The sequence below is a fragment of the Eupeodes corollae genome, chromosome 1 (genome assembly GCF_945859685.1).
Source record: "Eupeodes corollae chromosome 1, idEupCoro1.1, whole genome shotgun sequence".
Taxonomy (NCBI): Eukaryota; Metazoa; Arthropoda; class Insecta; order Diptera; family Syrphidae; genus Eupeodes; species Eupeodes corollae.
This window is the reverse complement of record NC_079147.1, coordinates 176,784,652-176,806,868: the sequence shown is the minus strand read 5'-3', so window position 1 is coordinate 176,806,868 and position 22,217 is coordinate 176,784,652. Positions and strand designations below refer to the sequence as shown.

Sequence of the window (22,217 nt, the reverse complement as noted above, 5' to 3'; positions counted from 1 at the left end):
AATGTTCTTTTTGTTTTCACAACCTACTCTATCTCTTTGAACTCATTATTCTGACATCTAAAAAGGTGACGAAATGGTTAGAAATTGCAATTAAATATCAAATATAATATTTAGGTCTCCTAATAATTTAAAAATGAATATGAAATTAAAAGATGAATATACAAAAACGTACATAAAGTCAGGTAAATATCTAAATTGAAAATTATTTTGAATTAGGAAATATCCTGTCGAGTGGATATATCGTAGGATACACAAACAAAATAATACTGTTTTAAAGGTTTAAATTCTTCTGATTTCGAATCTAGCCTTAAACTTTCTCTAAAAATGCTAAAGACAACCAATTATAGGATTTTTGAGGCTAAGGTAAGGCAGAACATATCCATGAACAATACAATGTATGATGATTTTGCAAGGTACTGATCTTATTGTCTTCTCTTACATAGGTTAGGTTGGAGTGGCTGTCCAGATGTCATTGACGCACGTAGACCTCAAGGGTCCATTGTGATACCACTAATGAGGTTACTCATGGGAGAGTAATGAATTTAAACAAACCATTTTGTACTTTTAATAAAGTTAGAGAGACGTTTTGTGTCAATCGTTGCCATTTCACTGGTGTTATCGAAGAAGGGATTACCCAGAAAGTAATTCCTTCTAATGGAGAGTGCTGGACATGTACATAGAAGGTGTTGGACCGTTTCCTCTTCCTCCTCGTCCATGCAGCTTCTACAGAAGTCATTTGTGTAGACCCCTAGCCCCAGAGCATGTCTTCCAATGAACTGTGTCCCGTTATTACTCCAATTGTAGAGCTTATACTTTGTCTGCTCAGTGATATCAAGCCTTTTGACCGTTTTAAGTCAATACTTGGCCATATTTGTTTGGTTGCTAGGCAGGTGGTACTTTGTGACCATCTAGCATTTGTTGTTTCTAGAGCATATTTCTTGAGAAGATATTTGCATGTAGCAAGTGGTGTTCCTATGATATGTTTTTGTCTAACATAAGGCAGAAGTGTTCCGTTTTTGGCGAGCTCATCGGCTTTGCAATTTCCCGGAATGTCTCTCTGGCCCGGCACCCAAATGAGGTGAACTGTTCCGTCATCTCATTCAGAGATGATTGACAATCGTGGACTGTTCGAGAGTTTGTGGAGACAGACGCGAGAGATTTAAGAGCGGCTTGGCTGTCTGAGAAGATTCGTATATCCTTACAAGATATAACGTTTTCTTTGAGCCAGGATAGTGCTTCTTTAATCGCCATTACTTCTGTCTGGAATACACTACATTGATTGGGAAGTCTATAGGATAGACTGAGATTCAGTTGTTCTGAAAAGATATCACTTCCAACTCTTTGAACCGTCAGTATAGAAGTGTACCGCATCGTCTTCCAGGGGTCTCTCTTCTTCCCAGGAGGATCTTGAAGGGATGGACACATGGAAGCTTTTACCAAATACCATTATTGGGGTGGTATAGTCTAAGCGATCTGGGATAGATCTGAAATTGTCTAGAATAGTAGTATGTCCATTATTGTTACTGGTCCATTGAGAGGTGGCTCTAAGCCTTACACGTGAGTTTGCAGCCACCTTTTTAGAGAAGATGTCAAGTGGTGTTAGGTTTAAAAGCACTTCCAGTGCTGCGGTTGGTGTTGAGCGAAGTGCTCCTGCTGACCGCTGGACTTTGATGAGCTTATTTAGATTTACTATCTTGTCCAGTGCGGTCCACCATACGACGGCTCTATAAGCACATACCTGCTGACCGCTGGACTTAGATGATCTTATTTAGATTTACCATCTTGTCCAGTGCGGTCCACCATACGACGGCTCCATAAATGAGTATCGGCCTGATTACCGAAGTGTATAGCCAGTGGGTTATTTTTGGGGAGAAGCCCCATTTTGATCCTATGGCCTTTTTACAAGTAAAAAGCGCCACAGTAGCCTTTTTGACTCTTTCATCAATATTTGCCTTCCAATTTAGTATTTTGTCTAAAATGAGGCCCAAATATTTAGCTTGATCGGAGAAGCTTAATGGTATTCCTCTAATCTTGGGTGGGCTAATCTGAGGAATTTTATATCTTCTCGAAAAGAGTATTAATTCTGTTTTGTGTGGGTTGAAGTCCAATCCGCATTGCTTATCCCATTTAGTTAGCCTGTTTAGGGCATTTTGTAGGAATTCCGATAGAACTTGGGGGTGCTTCCCAGATGCGGATATCGCAACGTCGTCAGCATAGGCAATCACCTTGAAACCCTCTGCTTCCAATGCTGTAAGTAGGTCGTTTACTACCATGTTCCATAAAAGAGGCGAAAGGACTCCACCTTGTGGAGTGCCTCGATTCACCGATCTGGTGGTAGTAAAACTTCTTATGTTAGAAATTAGTGTCCTGCTTTTGAGCATGAGACTTATAAGATCTATCTTCTCTTACATTATCATTAGGTAGGAGCCCTTATTGCAATCTAAATGGAGTTTTGAGAAATATTGAATTTAACGCTTTTGTAATTAAAAAAAAAAACGTTTTGGATCTCAGTTTTCAATTCTGATTTCGAATCTGAGCTTTGTACTTTCTAAAATTAGTTTTTCGCATTCGGCTTAAAACTGTAGGTTTCCTCCATCCTTAACAGCATTGAGACTAGTAAGTCACGAGGCCTTATTTTTCAACGGATTGTTAGTTTTATTTATTTTAGGTGGCACCTTACAACTTATGAAGGCTTTTCGAACATTTTATAAAATACAATAAATATTTTAACGGAACGTTAAATATAGGGATTAGGTGTAGATTTGGGAAACCATCATGAGTTTTATTAAAAAAAAAATTATAATAAATTAACATACACAAGTTCAAAAAGCCTTTCTTCGAATGTTAACTTAAATACTAGCATCTCAAAAACCTGTGTGTTATCTTTTTTGAATTCTTGGGGCTACTCTCAAATAATCAACCAATGCACCACAGACGAACCTAAGTTACTGGATCTAAATTGTACTTTTCACCAAAGTTTTTTTTATTTAAATAAAATTTAAGCTTAGTATTCTAGAAATAAAAAATAATTGTGTTATAAAATATTTACAGCGACATTCGCTCCTTTTATAACTTTTCGAGACTCATCATTTTTTAAAGTTATCATATTTAACCGTTATTATAATATACACTGAGTGCCATTAATATTCGGTTTTTTTGCTTCTTTCCATAAGAACACTTTACTTTTCACTTTAAACTTTAAAAAAGTTAAAAACCAGTTTTTTTTTTAAAAAATATGTTGTATTTAATAATTTCAACATATATAAATTTAAAATAAAATAAATAAATAATACGACAAAAAATAACACTTCATTAATATTCGTTTTTTTTTACATACTTATATTAACTTTTTAATTAACCTTTTTAACATTGATTTTAATATTTTGTTGGAATCCGTCCAGTCGCTTGGGCATATTTTGTATAATTGTTTGAATGTATTCAATGTCTATTTTGCTTCATTCTTCTTGAAGCCGTTGCTTAGGTGCACTTATTGAAGAAACAGGGTTTTCGCGAACTCGAGGGTCCAATTCATCCAACAAATTCTCGATTGGGTTAAGGTCTTTAGATTGTGGAGGTGTTTCGATAACTTTTGGACAGTTATACAGTAGCCATTCTCTTACAATATGCGGCTTGTGCTTCGGGTGGTTGTCCTGGTAAAATTTGAAATTCCTTAAAATGACTATTTTCTCAGCATTTTCAGTTAAATTTTCTTTTAAGATCCCCAAATAGTATTCCTTATTCAAAATACCGTATATGAATACTAAATTTCCCATGCCTCTTGTCGAAATGCACCCCCAAACCTTAATGTGCCCGCCTCCATGCTTAGCTGTTGGCTTTGTGTTCCTGCTTTTAGCTCTTCATTTGGTTTGCGCTACCCCATAGCTCTTCCATCCGATCCAAAGAGGTTATACTTACTCTCGTCAGCAAATATTACATCATCCCACCAAGTTGCATCCTTATTTTTGTGTTCCCTAGCGAATTTGATCCGAATTTGCCTGTTGTGCATATTGAAATATACATTTTTTCGGAAAACACGACCATTGTAGCCATTTGTATTTATGGTTCGGCTTACCGTTGATGCAGATATTTTCTTTTTGCATTCCATTAACACATCTTGCACAATTTTTGGGGCACTTAAACGAGTATGCAAAAGTCTAGTCAACATTTTATTTTAACGGTACTCTTGAATAGACAAACTGTTAATCAACCTTTACTACGAACAAAACACCAAAAGAATGTTTAAGAATTAATGACACTCGCTATAGGTATTTTATGACAGAAACTCTGCGGTTGTTGTCAATAAGTTATCCGGTGACAGGATTTAATACACTCAAAACAAAATGTTAAAGAATATTTAAATTTTCAAATACATTTTTGAGTTACGCCTTTCATGTACTTCTATAATAAATAGTTTACAGAAAAATGACGCTACATCGTCGTATGGGTCCCGAGCTACAACGGCCCTATACGTCTTTTCATTCTCCAAATTATTTTTAAAACTTCCAACCATAAGTGTCTGGTGGCTAGTGCTGTAATTGTTAATATTGTTATATTGTAAATTTATTTATATTGTAATAAATAATATAAAGGGAAATGTTGGTGGTCATCTTCTTATGTTTTTTGAAAAAAATATAGTATTCTGTTGACATAACCTTCGCTTTGCCATCTCACTTTCTATAAATATTAAATAATCATTAGAAATTGTAAAAAGGGAGTTAATTAAATTTCAATTTCACAACGTTTTGTAAACACCCCATCAATATAGTTCTCTGAATACATTCATTTTATAAAACAACATTACCGACTTCATAGACGACCAGAAACATCTGTCTTCTTTCTACTCACTGGAAAACTGTAAATTCCGTATTTTTTTTTTCTTCAACTAAAATCCAACATCATCCATTTTTAATTTATATCTGAAAAGTGTTCAAGACGTGCGAAATACGAAATTCTTATTGCGGTTTAAAACCATTTAATTCTCAAATATTGTGCATTAAAAATACTTGAAAAACGTTTACTAAATCCTATAAACTGTCGATAGATTGAAAATATAACCAGTATTTAATTGGAAAGACAAATAAATTCGAAAAGAATCGAAACAACGCAGCAGCATTTCAGTGCAGGAGCAGCTGAATTTTATTCCATTTCAGTTTCAGTTTCGTACAATGGAAATCGAGTTCACGTCGTCTCTTGACTCATAATTTGTTCATTTTCGTCATAGAAAATACAGAGAAAAAGCAAAACGGAAAAAGGAAAAAACCAGAAGAATAATTTTTGTTTAAAAGCGAAAACGTGTGTGTTAAAAGTTAAAATAAACATTTAACAACATTCTACAATAACAACACAACAGAATCTGTAGAAGATAAAATAGAACTAATTTAAGTTTAAGTTTACGTGCGAAAAGGTTAATAAAATAAAAATACTGACTTGTGCAAAATCATAAATTTGGTCTTATTATTGGTATGATTAATTTATATTGTTTAAAGTGCATCTTTTTCAATCTCGAAATTTCAATATTTTTCAGCATGAACGACAAAGAAGCAGAGGAAACTGGGCTGTTCCGTGGGCTAACTGCGATGGAAATTTCTGGTGGCCGTGACCCCAAGGAGACTTATCGGTGAGAGTTCTTTTTCTTTGCGAATTAGCTGTTTTGCTGCAATCGGCTTCGTTCGGCAGATCTATTCATTTATTTTTAGTTTTTTCTTGTTTGTAGACAAAAAAAATTAATCAAGTGTGATTTATTGTGTTAAAAATAAACCCCAACCTATTTACTTGTATGTGTATCCGCTTGTACATCAACCCCCGTCTGATAGTCGCCCCCTTGACCAATCACCCCTCACTTCCACTTGGTGTTGGTCATAGTCTTGGTTTTGTTTTTATTTCTGTTTATTCACAGAGACAAGTGAAAAGTTTGAATTTTTCTTGGTCGTCTTTAGCTCCTTTGTATTAAAATTCTGAATTCTAAGACAAAGAAGAATGTGGAAAATAGTTTGTTACAAGCTTGATCAAATTATTGAGGTAGGTCCGCCACTGCGGTCGCCAGCGAAGGTATTATTGTTTCAATTTCGTCACAAAACAAAAATGTAGCTCGTGTTTAAGATTATTAACAATTAACGTCATGACTCATTAACATTTTTATTTCCATTTATTGTTGTAATCGTCTAATTTTGTTATTTTATAAGTTGGTGAAGGTGACGTAAATAATTAGGTATTCAAGCAATTGCAATAAATAAACAAATTAATATATTTACGTAGTGTCTATTGCAGCAGTTAGTCGTAAGTGTTTTGAAAACGATTGTTAAACGAAAGAACGATTTTTTATCGAAAATCTAAAACTTGTTTCTTCCGGTTTTTTTATTAGGTATTCTAATTGGATAATTTCCAATGACATTGTTCAGGGCTGCCGTTAGTAAGACTTGATGTGTTCTTTATGGAATATAAAATAGTACGCGAATAAGTATTCCTTTTAGTTATTTATTTTTCATAGAGTTTTGCATTAAACTGTTTATTTTGTATTTGTGGCTGCCTGTTAAAGTTCAGCCCATAACAATTACATATTATCTTCCTTTCGATCATTAGTTCGTTTACTCTTCGTTGTCTACTGGTAACAGGATTTGCTTTAATTCTTTGTTCAGACAGGTTTTTCTTTTCATTAGAAGGTAGGTTGCAAGCTTTGTTTGTTTTTTTTTTCAGCAAATTTTTGTTGGGTGCGGGTTAAATTTTAGCAAGTTATTGATCTAGTTTCAAGACAATATCTACCAGTAGTTCTACTGAGGTAGATAAGTTCCGAAACAATCTGTAAGTTGACCAAAATTGATATACACACATACTTCTAAAATGAAAAAAACTTGCCGAAAAAATCGTTAGATAATTTGAAATAACTAATAATCCGCGTAGTATCAACAAAAAAACTGCTTATTCGTATAAAACGTTTTTTCAAGATATCTTCAGAATTTCAAATCATTTGTCAACTTAAAAAATTAACTTAAAAAATGCAGTATTGAGAAGTAAAGAGAAGGAAGCCTAGAGCCTAAAGCTTTGTTCAGATTCCATAAACTCAATTTGAAAGGGCACATTCGTTCACTCAAAGTTGAACTCTAGAACTGAAGGCGGGGTTTCATATAATTCAAGGTTTATTACTTTTATACGTATACAATGAAATATACTAAAATACACGAAAATTAATAAATCAATTAATGAAGAAGATTAGTGGCGAGCACAGGTGCTCGCGATGATGTTCAGGATGTAAGTGGCCGAATGATGCCGCGAAGAGTGCAAGATGGCAGCGGCGGAAAAGGGTATCATGGATGACACAAGGAGAAAATCTTTCTCCTTCGCTGCACGACATCTGTCAGACAACAGTTTCCTCCACACTTATTTGGACTTTGACTTGGTTCTCCTTTTTTGTTGTAAACGTTCCGACCGTCTATTATTTTCTGGGGCTGGATATAAACTGAAACTAACTCGCTTTTTCCTGCCATGACTCGGCTGAGTCGCGGGAATGTTGGAAGTTGATGAAGTACTTGCATGCTCGGCTTTGTCAGCTTCAGTAGATGTTGAGCAAGTTGGCGATGAGCAAACTGGCGATGTAAGATCAGTGGTAGGTGGTGATGGTGGATTCGTCTTGATAACTGAATCCTCTACCCTCTTTGGTGATGACGAAAATGATGCCTCATATGGTATATGTCTTCAACTTGATGACTTTTCTTTTTTGATTGTGATGGTTGTGAAACACCTAGGTTAGAATAAGAGATAGGATTGGTTAAAGTGAATTCTTTACTCCCCTGAACTTTCGAAGTTGGGTGATCATTTTCGGAGGCTTCTCTTTGGCGAATTTGGTTTTGGTGGCGACGCCAAATGGAACCATGTTCAGTTTCCACTCTGTACATTCTCCTTCCTAACGTTTCCGTAATGACAGCTTTGATCCATTTAGTTTTATGGCGAGTTTTATTCGGACGAGAACAGTTTGGCCACTGACGAATTTGGCTGAATTTTTTTTTACGTGAGTTTTTGAATCGGGGCACAAAGCAGATAGCGCAGTTCGATGGCATCGCCCCTGGAGCTTCTCCGCAGGTGATTTTCCATCTTTGCCCGGGGATGACCGGTATGTTGGTAAAAATACCTGTAGAGCGTCTTCACATCGGGTGTTGTCACAAAGAATTTTCGCAATCGATGTTTTGAACGTCCGTACCATTCGTTGAGCGGCTCCATTTGATTCTGGGTTGAAAGGAGAGGAAGTGATGTGTTGTATTGAGAACCGTTTACAAAAATGTTGAAATTCGGATGACGTAAACTGAGTGCCGTTGTCAGAAACTATCGTCTTCGGTAACCCCTCCAGAGCGAAAACCGTTTTTAACGTATTTATCGTAGTTGTTGCTGTACAAGAAACCATTTTTATGATGAATGGAAAATTCGAGAAAGAGTCGGCCACTATCATCCACATGTGTTTCTCGAACGGGCCCGCAAAATCAACATGAATGGGGACCCAGGCTTCATCTGTGCGTGGCCAACTTGTGTAGTGTTTCGGAGGCTGGCTTGCGTTCAACTGGCAAGCGTTACACTGGGAGACGGTTCGATGGATGGCGTCGTCTAGTTGTTCCCTGTTTTTTATTATTTTTTTTTGTTTAAATTATAATGTTTTGGTGTTAACTTATTAACTCTTTCTCTCTCTCTCTCATTAACTCGCATATTCATCTGCAATTTCATTTTGATGCAAAACTGTGACATTAGCATCCACATCATTAAAAAAAAGTCAAATCATCGACTAAAATTATAATTATAGAAATTGATTGCTTTTTTTCTAAGCAATTGTATTGATTAGTCACCTGATATAGCAGCAAAACCGAAATTCGAAGATGTAAAAAGCAACGACAATTGCTGCATTAGATTATTTAGTGCTGGTAGCTACTTTTCTTTGGTCCGACCACCCGTCTTTTTGGGGCTCGATCCCTTGAATTCGGTTTAATTTTTGTTTATTTCTCTCGCAAAGATTTTACAAATCGTGAAATGCAGAAACAAAAATTCCTGCAAACCGACTTACTTCGCTTGTTGTTGCAAAATTGAATATATTTACATACAATCTTCTTCCACGCCTTCTCCTTATCGCGATTGGTAGCATCTTTCGTCTTTCCTATAATTGAATAGTACTCTAATATGATATTGATGAACTAAGAGCAAGCTATATATTGTGCCCTCTAATGGTTTAGGTGAGGTTACTCATTTTACAGCAAGCCCTCAAAAGTTGCTCTTTAAAGGAACTTAAAATTTTGTGTTTTTAAAGAGAGAGTAGTTACTAGGCTTCGATAAATCCTACTTATAGTGATACAAGCAAAAAGTCGTTTTTGATTATAGTTTCCAAGTAGTAGTTTAGCCTGTCTTAGTAAGGTTTTGATCTTGTTTTTGATCACACTATCTTCTAAACCACAATAAGGCTCTGGTTCCGTCAATGAAGCTGCTTCTTCATTGCCTTGCATTCCAAAGTGCACCGGTATCTTATGAAGTGAGACTATATTGTACTTTTCCATTTTGTCTACCAACGCATTTCCTTACTAGTAAGTACCTTACATACTTACTTAACAACATGCGTCTCCAGCCAGCTCCCTAGCTAGCTGTCTCCAGTTACGCACGCCAAGTTGGTTGAGGGGTTCATCCACCTGAGTGCGCCGCTTGAGTCGCGGTCTTTCTCTACTACGCCGTCCCTCGGGATTGGATTCGAAGACCTTCCGGGCTGGAGCTTTGATGTCCATTTGCTCTACATGACCTAGCCATCTAAGTCGTTAGACTTTAATTCTATTAACTAGGTTAGTTTCGCTGTAAAGTCCGTACAGTTCGTCGTTATATCTTCTTCTCCATCCTCTATCTATTCATACGGGACCATATATCACCCAAAGAATTTTTTGACAGGGTCCAGACCTCAGCGCCATAAATTAGAACCGGGATGATGAGTTTTATAGATGGTGATTTTAGATGCTCGAGAGAGGCAGCGATTTTGCAAGAGTTATCCTTCGTTTGATTTCAGCGCTGGTGTCGTTGTCTGTGTTTAAAGCCTAGGCAGACAAAGTCCTTTACTACCTCGAAGTAATAGTTGTCCACCGTCCAGCATATACTTGGTCTTGCCCTCATTGACCTCTAAGCTCAGCTTCTTCGCTACCGTCGCAATGCTCAAAAACGCTCCACTGACATCACACTTTGATCTTCCAATTATGTCAATATCATCTGCGTATCCGAGTAATTGGATGGACAGTTGGAAGATTGTGCCTCTAGTTTTGACCGTTGAGTTTTGCACAATTCTTGCAAGAACGACAAAGAGGTAGCATGACAGTGCAACGCTTTGTCTTAAACCTTTTTTGACATCAAATGCATCGGTGAAATCTTCTCCGACCCTGATAGTGCAGTGTGCATTCTCCATCGTCATTCTGCACGAACGGATAAGTTTGACAGGGATGCAAAAACTAGACATTGCTCTGTAGAGCTCTTCCGTATAGATGCTGTCATACGCGGCTTTAAAATTGATAAAGAGATGGTGGGTATCGATTTGAAGCTCCTGGGTTATTTCAAGATCTGTCGTAGTGTAAATATTTGGTCGATAGTGGACTTTCCTGGTCAGAGGCCACACTAATAAGGGCCTATCAGATTGTTGACGAACGGCTTCAGACGTTCACATAATGTCCAATTCAGCTAGTAAAAATATTCGATGACTAGAAAATTGATTGTGACAAGAGCTCTACGCCATGACGGACCATCCTGGAAGAACCAGAGGTCGTCTATATCCACGTCTTCAAATTTATATAAAAAAAGTCATTTAACATGGCCTTGTAACGCCCATCGTTGAATGACCCAGTAATGCTGCGACTACTCCGAAATCCGCACCAAATTATCACTGTCTTTAGATGCAATGGCTCCTTGAGAATAACAGATAACAGAAATGTGTAAATATAATTCCTTACAGAAGGCGGTGTGTGCTTCATTTCGGCCAAAACAGAAATACAAAAATTTAATAAATACAAAATTAAATTGATAAAATGTGGTGCACTTGGCGTTTTTTCTACGTTTCCATTTTGATTATTTTTCCCTTACTGCTTTTTTACTTTTATTTTATTTCTTTATTTGCAGCTCCTTGTATATGGTCACCAAACAATTGGATGATGAAAAAAAATCCATAGTATCAATGTCCGAACTCTTCGATCATGACATCGAAGATAAACGTTCACAGTTGGTGCAACTGTGCAAGTCCATTTTATTTAAAGACTTTCAAGTTGTTGGTAAGAAAGCACGCGAAATACTCTGGCGCAAAGGTTACTACGAATTTATAGCTTTCGTAAAGAAGAACTGGAATAAAGAACAAAAAGAAGAAAGTGCCGAAGAGAACTTCCAGAAGCTGGAGAAGTTTCTGTTCAGTGGTATCGCCAACTATAAGCGTATCGCATCTAAAATGGAAGAAATCTACGATTTAGATTTGAAATTCCTACTTAATTTCGGTGTCTTCACTGAGGGGGTTGATGGATGTGATTACCGCAAGATCAGCACCAGCGATGGTGAGGAAATTATCGATGACTTCGTGGTGGACAAGAGTCTCGAGGCGGTTAGTTTTGCCTTGGACACAATTCACTCAGCATTGCTTTCCTTGGGGGACTTGCATCGATATTTTCTTGATTTCAAAATTGATTCAAAGCCGAAGATAACGAAGAAAATGGCGGCGAAATTTTATTACGAGGCATTCAAGTTGAATCCTGCCATTGGCATGTCCCAGAATCAGCTGGGAACTCTGTATTACGGACAGAATTATGACCTGGATTCCATCTATCATTATCTGTACTCGTTGGTGTGCATTGTACCATTTGAATTGAGTGAGAATAACGTGTGCAAATTGTTCCAAGCTCACGCAGACTACCTTGAGAAGTTAGATCCCAATAAGGTTGAGTTCAATCTGAAGGATTTCTATGCTCGATTCTATCTGATTGTGGATATATTCTTCTTTGACAAAGAAGTTCCAGACTTCAACAGCTTGTGTCATTGTGTCTTGGTTGATTTGAGGAAGATTCTGTGCTCGAAGAGCATCAACATCACGGAGGCAAGTGTCTTCAAGGTTGTCAATATTCTGTTCTTCTGTTTGTCCAAGTTGAAGATGATCAACTCGCAGAAAGTGTACTCGTTAAACGCTTTCCTGGTGGCAGTTTGTTCTGATCTCATGGACGCTTGCATTGTCAATCTAGAGCAGGTGGTTTTGTCGAAATCGAAGGAGAACGAAGAATTCCACGAGATGTACGCGAAGAAATTCGAGGAATTCGATATGTCAGTGCGAAAGAGTCGCAATGAGTTCAAGAACTGGATGGCCACAATGGGAGAGACTGAGAAGAAGATCAAACCTCCATCGGACACCGATGAGCAGGAGGAAATCAATGGGAAGCGCGAGATCAAAGCATCGGTTGTTGTTTCAAAGAAGGATAACGATGAGAAAAACCCACAGAATTCGACACGCAGCAGTGACGAGGCCAAGGAATCCGACTTAAAGACACCATTGTCGAGTAAAAGCAAGAAGAAGGGCATGAAATTGCGACGCCGTCGTAGGAAGATAGCACAAAGTGACGATAGCAGTTGCTATGACACAGAATCCGACATGGACACGGACTTCTCCTCCGAGGAAGATGAATACTCGGATTTGAGTTCGAATTTCGAGAGCGATTTCAGTGATATCGAGGATGGCGGAGCATTGCCCAATGGCAAGGAAATTAAACAGAAAGCCGAAGAATCAGAGGACGATGAGTTGGAGAACAGAAACTACCCAACCTTTTCCGATAACGAAGATATTGTTATCGAGGAAGAGAAGATCATATATCCTGGAGCTGATTTGTCCCAAGAAGTCGATAGTGAGGAGCTCCTAAAGGGCTTTGAGATCCTCAATCTGAATAGTGCTTCATTGGGCGCAATCAATTTTAAATCAGACATCGAGGAGGAGGTGAAGGTGGGTGATCCGCCCAAGAAATTGGTCTATCGCAATAAGTACACCAAAATTGACCCCAACATCATTGTGGACTTTGTTCAAACCGAGCCGACAATGCGTGCTCTGAAGATTCTCTTTGACTGGTTGAAGATAAACCAGGAGATTTTGTTTGGATGCTATCACTCCAACCCCGAGTTTATTCATAAAATCATGAAGCTTCTGAACTACTGCAACATTGACATCTTCACCAGAAAGGTGTACTTCGAGAGGGAGTTCTTGCTCACTTCAAATGTCCGTGAGCCTCTGAGTGAACTGTTCGATGTCCGCGCCGCGGTTCCTTTATCGGAAGATTTTGTTCTGAAGAACTTTGATCTATTCCAAAGCACACAGATGCAGCTAGATTGGGAAACCACAATTCGCGAGAAAATTACTCCCAACGAGGAGAACATACTGAGAATCTTCAAAATGGTCGATTTTGGATTCTTTATTTGCAAACAGAAGAAGTTCAACTATAGATTCTGTGTTAAGTCGAGGAAATTCACCGAGAATGTGAAGAAAAAGAGGGAGGAGAAGAAAGTATCCTCATCCCGTCGAAGGGAACGCAGATCGGCAAAGAATTCGAGGAAGCGCGTAGAAGGACGCACTCGTCGCTACAGTGATCGTAAGAATGGAATCGTACGCAAGAGCTACACCAGCAATGAAGAGAAGGACACAGTTGAGGAGTGCAAACGAATGCCCCGCAAGGGTTACCTAAGAAATCGCAATGCAGGCGAAAAAATTGAGAAGCTGCAATCGAGCAGTGGCGCCGATGAGGAACGCAGTGAAGCCCAAAAGAACGAAGTCAATAAGAAATGCGAGATAATGGGCAAATTGTGGCTGAAGAATGAAGTGGAAACTTTGGAAGAAGAGGTACAAATATTTTATCCGACTTAAACAAATTGAATGGTGTTTATTTTATAATTTGTATTATTTTTAGCTCCGCAAAAATCCATTGAATATGATTATGACACCATTTGTTGTTGTCGATGCGAAGGCACTTACTGAATATACAGGGATTGTTAAGAACTTGGTCAAAAGCAAGAAGTTTATTGTTTTGATTCCAAATGCAGGTAATTTTATTTACATTGGGTAAAAGTTCAAATGATCTAGTTTAAATTGGGAAATATCCCCTCATTTAAAACTACAAATCGTAAGTTATATTTTCTTTATATTTGGTCTAGGTAATTTTATAAGCGTTAACGGTAGTAGAGGTATAGCTTTTCAGTAGGTAGTTTTCCCCTTGGATTCTTAATGTTTCAAAATGGTTTCAGAACTACAACTGTGCAGCGAACGCTCCTGATAAAAACGAACTTTTGCGTCGGAAAATTGCTGACACTACGTTGGTCGTCCACTTGGTTCCTGCACTAGTGGAGCATATCATAAATAGATTTGGACATAAAAGCCTTCTGGACAACAAAGGGAGAAGTGCAGTAGATGATTATGCGAAAACTGCAGCAAAGCCCAATGTTATCAGCTCCGAACATATCTTCTTAACACCCCGCGTGGTTTATAACCTTCATGGTCGAGTTCTCCAAGATATTTCTTGAGCTGGTCATTAATCAGAGTTACACTGACCTTGTAAAGGTGCGGTCGAAGATGTTGAGAGGTTTAAAAGCAGGAATGTTGTTCGAAAGTTTTATGAAAAGGTGAAACGAAAATCACAGGTACATAAACCTAGAACTGAAGGCTGCAAATACGAAAGTGGAAACATCATAGTGGAACCGCAGTCAAGGCTGAGGATATGGAAAGACTACTTTTGCAGACTATATAGCGGCGACGATGAACCGAATTCCGCTGTCAAGCAGGATGATCCATTCAACATAGACGACGAAAGCCAACAATCCCGTCCTCCCGATTTAGACGAAGTAAAGATTGCCATATCTAAGCTAAAGTCTAATAATGAATGCCCAGCTCTTTAAAGCAGCTGGAGATAAGGTGGTTAGGAGCATGCACCAACTTATCTGTAAAATATGGTCGGAAGAAAGCATGTCCGATCAATGGAACCTCAGTATTGTTTGCCCGATCCTGAAAAAAGAGACCCTCATCATCTTAACATCGTCTATAAAATCTTCTCTGCCGTAATATGTGAATGTGTAAAGCCCATTATCAACAACCTGATAGGTCCTTATTAGTGTGGTCTTAGACCAGGAAAGTCCACAGTTGATCAAATATTCACATTACGGCAGATCCTGGAAAAAACCCAAGAACACCAAATCGACACCCACCATCTTTTCATCGATTTCATATGCATATGACAGCATCTACAGGGACGAGCTGTATAGACCCATGTCTAGTTTTGGCATCCTTGCCAAACTCGTCCGTTTGTGCAGGATGACCATGGAGAATTCACGCTGCTCCATAAAGGTTGGAAACAACTTAACAGAACCTTGCGATGTCAAAAAAGGTTTTAGACAAGGTGACGCGCTGTCATGTGATTTTTTTAACATAGTGCTTGAAAGAATAGTGCAGAGCTCAAACGTCAACACTAGAGGCACTATCTTTCAAAAGTCTGTCCAATTACTAGCATATGCTGGTGACATTGGCATAATCGGAAGAACTCAGCGTGATGTCAATGGGGCTTTTGTGAGTATTGAGGCAGAGGCGGCAAAATTCGGTTTAACGGTTAATGAGGACAAAACAAAGTACATGCTGTCGTCAAGAAAGGACATACAACACCGACGTCTTGATCAAAACGTCACCATGGACTATGACAAAAGCGGATGAAAGCACCTTGGGTCGGTTGGATTCTACCTATGCATCGAAGGGGAGTGGAGGAGAAGATGGAACGACGAGTTGTACGGGCTGTACAGCGACGTAGACTTAACCAGAAGGGTTAAAGTCCAACGACTAAGATGGCTGGGTCACGTAGAGCACATGGAAACCAATGCTCCAGCCCGGAAAATCTTCGAATCCACACCCACAGGACAGCACAGTAGAGGAAGACCGCGGATCAGTCAAGTAGTATTGGACGGGTCCAAATCTGATATTCACAAAATAAATGTTGGTGTGCCCTAGGGCTCCGTTTTGTTTTCGACGCTCTTCCTTATTTTTATAAATGATCTTTTGTCTGAAACTTCTAACCCACTAAATTGTTTCGCGGATGACAGTACCCTCAGCTTTTCATATTTGTTTTTAGATTCTCATCCTTGTCCTTCGGATGTGGAACTTCAACGGCAGCGTATGATAAACTCATTAAATTCTGATCTCGACAGCATTGTATAATGGGAAATCAAAAACCGTGTAGAATTTAATGCTTCGAAAACTCAGCTGTCTTCTATAGTTAAAGCGAGATATACCCTCTTTGCCACTATCTGTGAGTGGCCCTTGCATCAACGAAAATGAAAATCTTGACATCCTCGGAATGTGCATCAGCAACACGCGATGTCGCTAAAAATGCCGCAAAAGATCTAGGTTTTTTGAGAAGATGCAAGAAATTTTTCTCTCGGTCTAATCTGGCTACAATCTACAAAACCTACATATATACGTTTAAAACTTGAATATAACTCTCATCTCTGGGCTTATGCTTCAGTAACTTATTTAAGCCTCTTGGACTGTATTCAAAGAAGAGCTTTTAATTGATTTGTGCCTTTTCCATTACACGATTACGTCACTCGAACATCGTCGTAAAGTTTCTTGTCTTACCCTTTTTTACCATTATTTTAACAGATTTTGCTCTAGTGAAATAGCCAGTTGCATTCTTCTCCTTCAACAATTTAATCGTAATACCCGCGGTTCTAGGAATGCCAATCAATTTATCCTTAAGTCCAACTTCGGCCGTACTATAAAGTACAGAGAATCATTTTTTAGCCTACTACGCGAACGTGGAATGCCTTGCCACGCTCTATCTTTCCCTATCATTGCAATGTTCAGGAATTCAAAATCAATGTTCACCGGCATCTCCTATATTTTTACCTTTTTAATGTTCGCTAATTATAAAAAAAACTTAGTGCACCCAATAGATAAGCTACAAGGTATGGTCTTGGTAGATACTAAAAGTTGACTGAGCTATTTCATAATCATATTTCAATTTTTCAACATGGGTTTGTAGCAGGGAAATCAACGGCAACAAACTTAGCATTATTAAGCAATAACATCATAACAAATATGGAAAATGGTTTCCAAACTGATGTTATTTTTACTGATTTTGCTAAGGCATTTGACAGAGTCAATCACCAAATCTTGTTAAATAAATTAACTTCTCTAGGTATTAACTCTTTTCTATTAAAATGGGTTGAGTCATATTTAGCTGGTAGAGTTCAAATAGTAAAAGTTGGTAATTCGCTCTCAAAATTTGTTTCTGTTCCATCTGGTGTTCCGCAAGGAAGCCATTTGGGTCCATTACTTTTTTTGTTATTTGTAAACGATATACCTGATCTATTTCAAAATTCAAACTGCCTTCTTTTCGCAGATGACCTCAAACTATACCGTAAGATTTCTTGTCAAACTGATTGTTTTCTTCTTTTGGAAGATCTGTCGAAGCTTGACAATTGGTGTAAGCAAAATCACCTTCTCTTAAATGTTTCCAAGTGTCAAGTTTTGTCGTGTTTCCGAAATTCTAATCCTATAGTGTTTGACTATAATATCAACTACACAAATTTAGAACGTGTAACTAGGAAGAAAGATCTAGGGGTAATTCTAGATACAAACCTTTCTTTTTTACCGCATTATGATTTTATTATAAACAAAGCAAATCAAATGCTTGGTTTTCTTAAAAGAAACACAAAAGAATTCTCAGATTCATATACTTTAAAATCCCTTTACAATTCTCTAGTAAGATCAGTTCTTGAATATTGTAGCATTGTTTGGAACGCTTATTATAATAATTCAATTGACAGAATTGAAAAAGTTCAAAAGAATTTTACAAGATATGCGTTTTATAAGCTTAATTGGCGGATTGCAAGGCCTTCTTATTATAGTAGGTGTTTATTGTTTGGTATGCATTCTCTTTATGATCGTCGGGTTTATTTTTCAGTTATGTTTATGAGAGATACAGTTACATTTCATATAAATTGCCCTCCTTTATTAACATTAGTTAATTGTGTTAACGTACCCTCTAGAACTACACGCTATCGGTTTCAATTTTATGAGCAGTTTCATCGCACAAATTATGGCCGTAATGAACCAATCGCGCGTTGCACTAGAGAAGTGAATTTAATTTGCAATAGGATTGATTTTAATATTGATGTTTCGAGAGATTTATTTAAAAAATATTTGTTAAATAATATTAAACTGTAATTTCCTAATAAATTTAAAGAATTGATCTTTTTTTTTCATAAACTTATATTTATTAATTGTAAAATTACGAATAATAATGTATAACTTATAGTAATATTTATTTAATTTATTTATTTATATAAGCATACAGCCCCCAACAATTGTATTATTTAGTATCTAGTCTATAAAGATTGTAATCTGATTGATGAAATAAAACTAAAACTAAAACTAAGAGAAGTGAGCTTTTAATAGGGATGGAATTGTTTATTACTTTTTCAGTAATAGAAACGATTTTGTAAGCTGAGTTTGATTCCAATATTTGAGGCATATAAGGGTAGGATCAATAATTATTGGGTTGATATTGACATTTGCTGTTAGAATCTTTAGAAAGCACTTTTTCGTTACGTCAAGTACACTTTTTGCATCATTAACACTAGAACCTGTTTGCACGAGAATATTATCATCTGCATAAGAGAAATAACTAAATTTGTTGGGCTGTACTAAACCATAAGTCTAAGGAAACTGTCAAACATGATGTTAGTGTTCAATGACTTAAATAATTTTCAAAATATTTAGAAAGTTTTTAAATATCACCCTTGAAAGAAGCCATTCTAAAAGCTAGTTGGGATACTGAGAATTAACAGCTGTTATTAGGTGTATTTTTAAACTAGTTATAGAATACACGAAAACTTATTTAAATTGTGCTTCACAGTGCTTTGAATGCTTAAACATTAAACAAACAATTCCAGTTATCTAAGTGGAAGATTATCAACTAGAGCCAGTTTACAACCTTATAACATAAGAACAGATGATAAAGTCAATGTTCAGTATCTAAACAAAATTTAAAGCTTGCAATTAACTTCCAAATGATGTAAAAATTGGCAAATATCACATATTTCAAAAGATACCTAATATTATTTGCACAAAAAAATTATTAAATTTGAGATAATTAGATAAATTATTACCTTGAATTGTAAAAATAGCTAAACTACGTAAGCTTAACAACCTATATCTAATCTAATAACTTAAACTCCATGGATCAATTATTAGTTATTATTATTTCGATTTGTTGTCAATTGTGAAAATTCGGAAATATTAATTCTTGTTTTTTCTTTAATTTAAATTTAGTATTTAATGAATTGGACGATTTGAAGAAGCGCAGCGAAAATGCCAGGAACGTTATTCGTTGGCTAGAGCAAGAATTCACCCATGGCAACAGACATATGCGTGCCCAGAGGGATAACGAGAATATGACATTCTCGTTGGTTAAAATTCCAAGGAAGCTCGGTGAGTAATAATCAATAATTATTGATTCACATCAAAATGACCTAATCAAAAACGGCTTATCATGTTCTTTGTTTTTCATTTCAGATCGCGAGGCAACAGTCTTCGTTCAAATTGCTCAATTCTGCAATCACCTCGTTGCCAATCACACCGATCCCAATTCAACAGAATTCCAATCGAACGTGGTAACTTATCTATCGGGAGATAACTTGCACGAGAAACGTCATACAAATTTCAGTTTCACTGGCATCTTAGACGCCATACCAGTGCGTCATGATCAAATTGCTAACTTCTATGCTAAATTCAAAATGAACAAAAAATGAACAATGCCACAAACGGAGGAACAAGAAATAAAACAACAACGAAATCAATCCATCAATGACGAAGAACATAAGAAGAGAGAAGATTTCACCAGAATTTTTAAGGCGAAAGGTTTTGAGGAAAAAAATTAATACCGAATTGCGCATGCGTGTTCATTTCCAAAAAAAAAAAAACTAAAAAAAAACACCACAAACAACATACAACAAAAACAACATGCAAAGGGCAAGCGTATATTATATTCGTACATATAAAAAGTAAAATCTTTAAAAACCTAAATCAACAACAAACAAATTCAGCAAACAGACATTTTATGTGTAAACACAACAAACCAATTTTTGTTTTATAAGGAAAAGATGAATGGGAAGATGAATGAGGTGTAGAGGTAGAGAGGCAGTAAATGTGGAATCGTTTGTTGACGAGTGGTGGTGCTGCTCCCCCTCCCACACGACTCACGGTTGTAAAACAAACATTTTTACCATAAAACGATCTTGAAACAATATAGAATTAAAACAAACAAATACAAAACAGTCAAAGCCATTTTGCAAAAGTCATACAAATTGTTCTTGTTACGGTCAAAGAAATTTTTTTTTTAAAATCCGATTGAAAGAAACAAATATCCATTAAATAAATAAATTTCAACATTTAAAAAACAAAAATACACAACAAAACACAAGCAGATTAAAAGATTAGAGGAACACAAAACCAAGAAAAGAGAAAAAGAAAAAAAAACAGCGAAAGAGCAGCGCGCAATTCGAAGTGCAAAAAGGCGAAATCGCATCCAACAAAATTGTTCTTTAAATTGTGATTTTATCGTGTATTCGCGTCTTTCCCGAGCTTGAGTTTGTTCTTTTATGCTAACCTTTTTGCTTCAAAAACAAACAAACAAAATTAAAAGAATTTTCAGCGAAAAATTACAACAAAAAAAAAAAAACAAATTAAAGAAAAGAAAAAAACAACAACAACACAACAAACATAAAACTACATGGGTCTTAATATCTTGAAAGGAAAAAAGGAGTAGATGTGGACGAAGAAAACTAATGCAGGACAAACAAAAATATAAAATTAAATACTATTTTATTATTATCCTGCAGACAATAGCTTATTAGATTTTTTCATTGCTTTAAATTATTAAATTTATTTTTTCTTATTTTTATTTTGAATTTTTGAATCATATCGATCTTTCTTTTATATTTGAAAACATTTTATTCGACAGAATTGGAATAAATAAAACAGCTTTATGCTTTCCAAGAAGGATTAAAAATTAATCGCTTGAATTAAGCAGATTTAATGGGGGGTCATTGGCCCCCACTGAAAATTAAAATTTTATCATTTTTCTTTTCTACACAAGTCTTGAATTAATTTTGTATAGAGCGGTTTTAAAACAAATCTACATCCTTTCTTTTTTTTAGACAATAACAAAAAAATATGTTTATTTTGTGTTTTTGTGTTAAGTATTTTTTTTAGTTATTTAAATTAATATATGTATGTATTTCATCGAAAGAAGAAAATTTTATTCAATTTCTAAATATGAAAATCCTTTATAACAAAAACAATACGTGTCAAATTAAAAAATGCATTGCAAATAAAATGAAGCGTTTGTTTTATTATTATTATTTATTTATAATTAAAGTTACAAATAGTATATTAAGATAGGGCATAGCAGCTAGGACTTCCAGATCTAGGTTGATCTTATGGATTGTGTTGTTAACATAGTGATGAAAATTTGTTAAAAAAAAGTTGAAGATTTTGGTGATTTCATTTAGGTTGGTTGTGGGGAGAAATCAGAACAGAGCAAGTTAGTGTTACATATTCAGTACGTAGGTGGTTTCCATACCTATAGACGCTTTTTGGATTGCATAATTAAATTCCTTGTAAGTCTAATTTTGTTAAGATGTTAAACAGGAACCCAAAAAAGTTAGAGAGATTTGTCATTTTTTATAAGAATATTGATTAAACTGTTTAATAAGATAAAAACTGGTGTCAGGGTTTGTAGAAATTAAAAAAAAAATTAGTCAAATTTTGGTAGAAATGTTTTTGTTAATTAGGCTGATTTTGAGAAATCAGTAAAAATGAAGTTGCAACCTGTAGATTTTAAAGTAGTTAATTACCAAGAAACATTTGTGGAAAATGTTGTTGGTGCTGTTTTTCTGATATTTGAAGAGGGCAAGTAGAATTTAAGTTGGTTTAATATTTCAAGGTGAGGATCTTACAGCCCTATTATGGTTATCATATATCAACACGATATTTGATAACAGTTGATAATTATTAATATTATTGAATCGGTATTATGGTGATCAATTATCAATATTTTTGATAAATAGTGAATTAAAAGATCTATTGTGAATAGCTTTATTGATAAACTCGGTATTACGGCTATCAAACATATTGATACCCATCAAATATTCTATCAGCTACAAAA

At 36.1% G+C, this 22,217-nt stretch overlaps 1 protein-coding gene and 1 long non-coding RNA gene across 2 annotated transcripts; one reads left to right on the top strand and one right to left on the bottom strand.

Annotated features, from left to right (window-relative positions):
- The first annotated feature begins 4,903 nt into the window (after window positions 1-4,903).
- LOC129953773 (nonsense-mediated mRNA decay factor SMG5) lies at window positions 4,904-21,390 on the top strand. Its single transcript, XM_056067230.1, has 6 exons — window positions 4,904-5,460; window positions 5,525-5,617; window positions 11,113-13,849; window positions 13,917-14,049; window positions 19,322-19,480; window positions 19,565-21,390. Exons 2-6 carry the CDS (start codon window positions 5,526-5,528, stop codon window positions 19,798-19,800), a joined length of 3,357 nt encoding a protein of 1,118 aa, XP_055923205.1. The 5' UTR covers window positions 4,904-5,460; window position 5,525; the 3' UTR covers window positions 19,801-21,390.
- Window positions 5,524-6,802, bottom strand: LOC129953774 (uncharacterized). Its single transcript, XR_008782583.1, has 2 exons — window positions 5,765-6,802; window positions 5,524-5,702 (listed from the first exon to the last, which is right to left on the bottom strand). It is a non-coding gene; the product is annotated as an uncharacterized LOC129953774 (long non-coding RNA).
- Window positions 21,391-22,217: the final 827 nt, after the last annotated feature.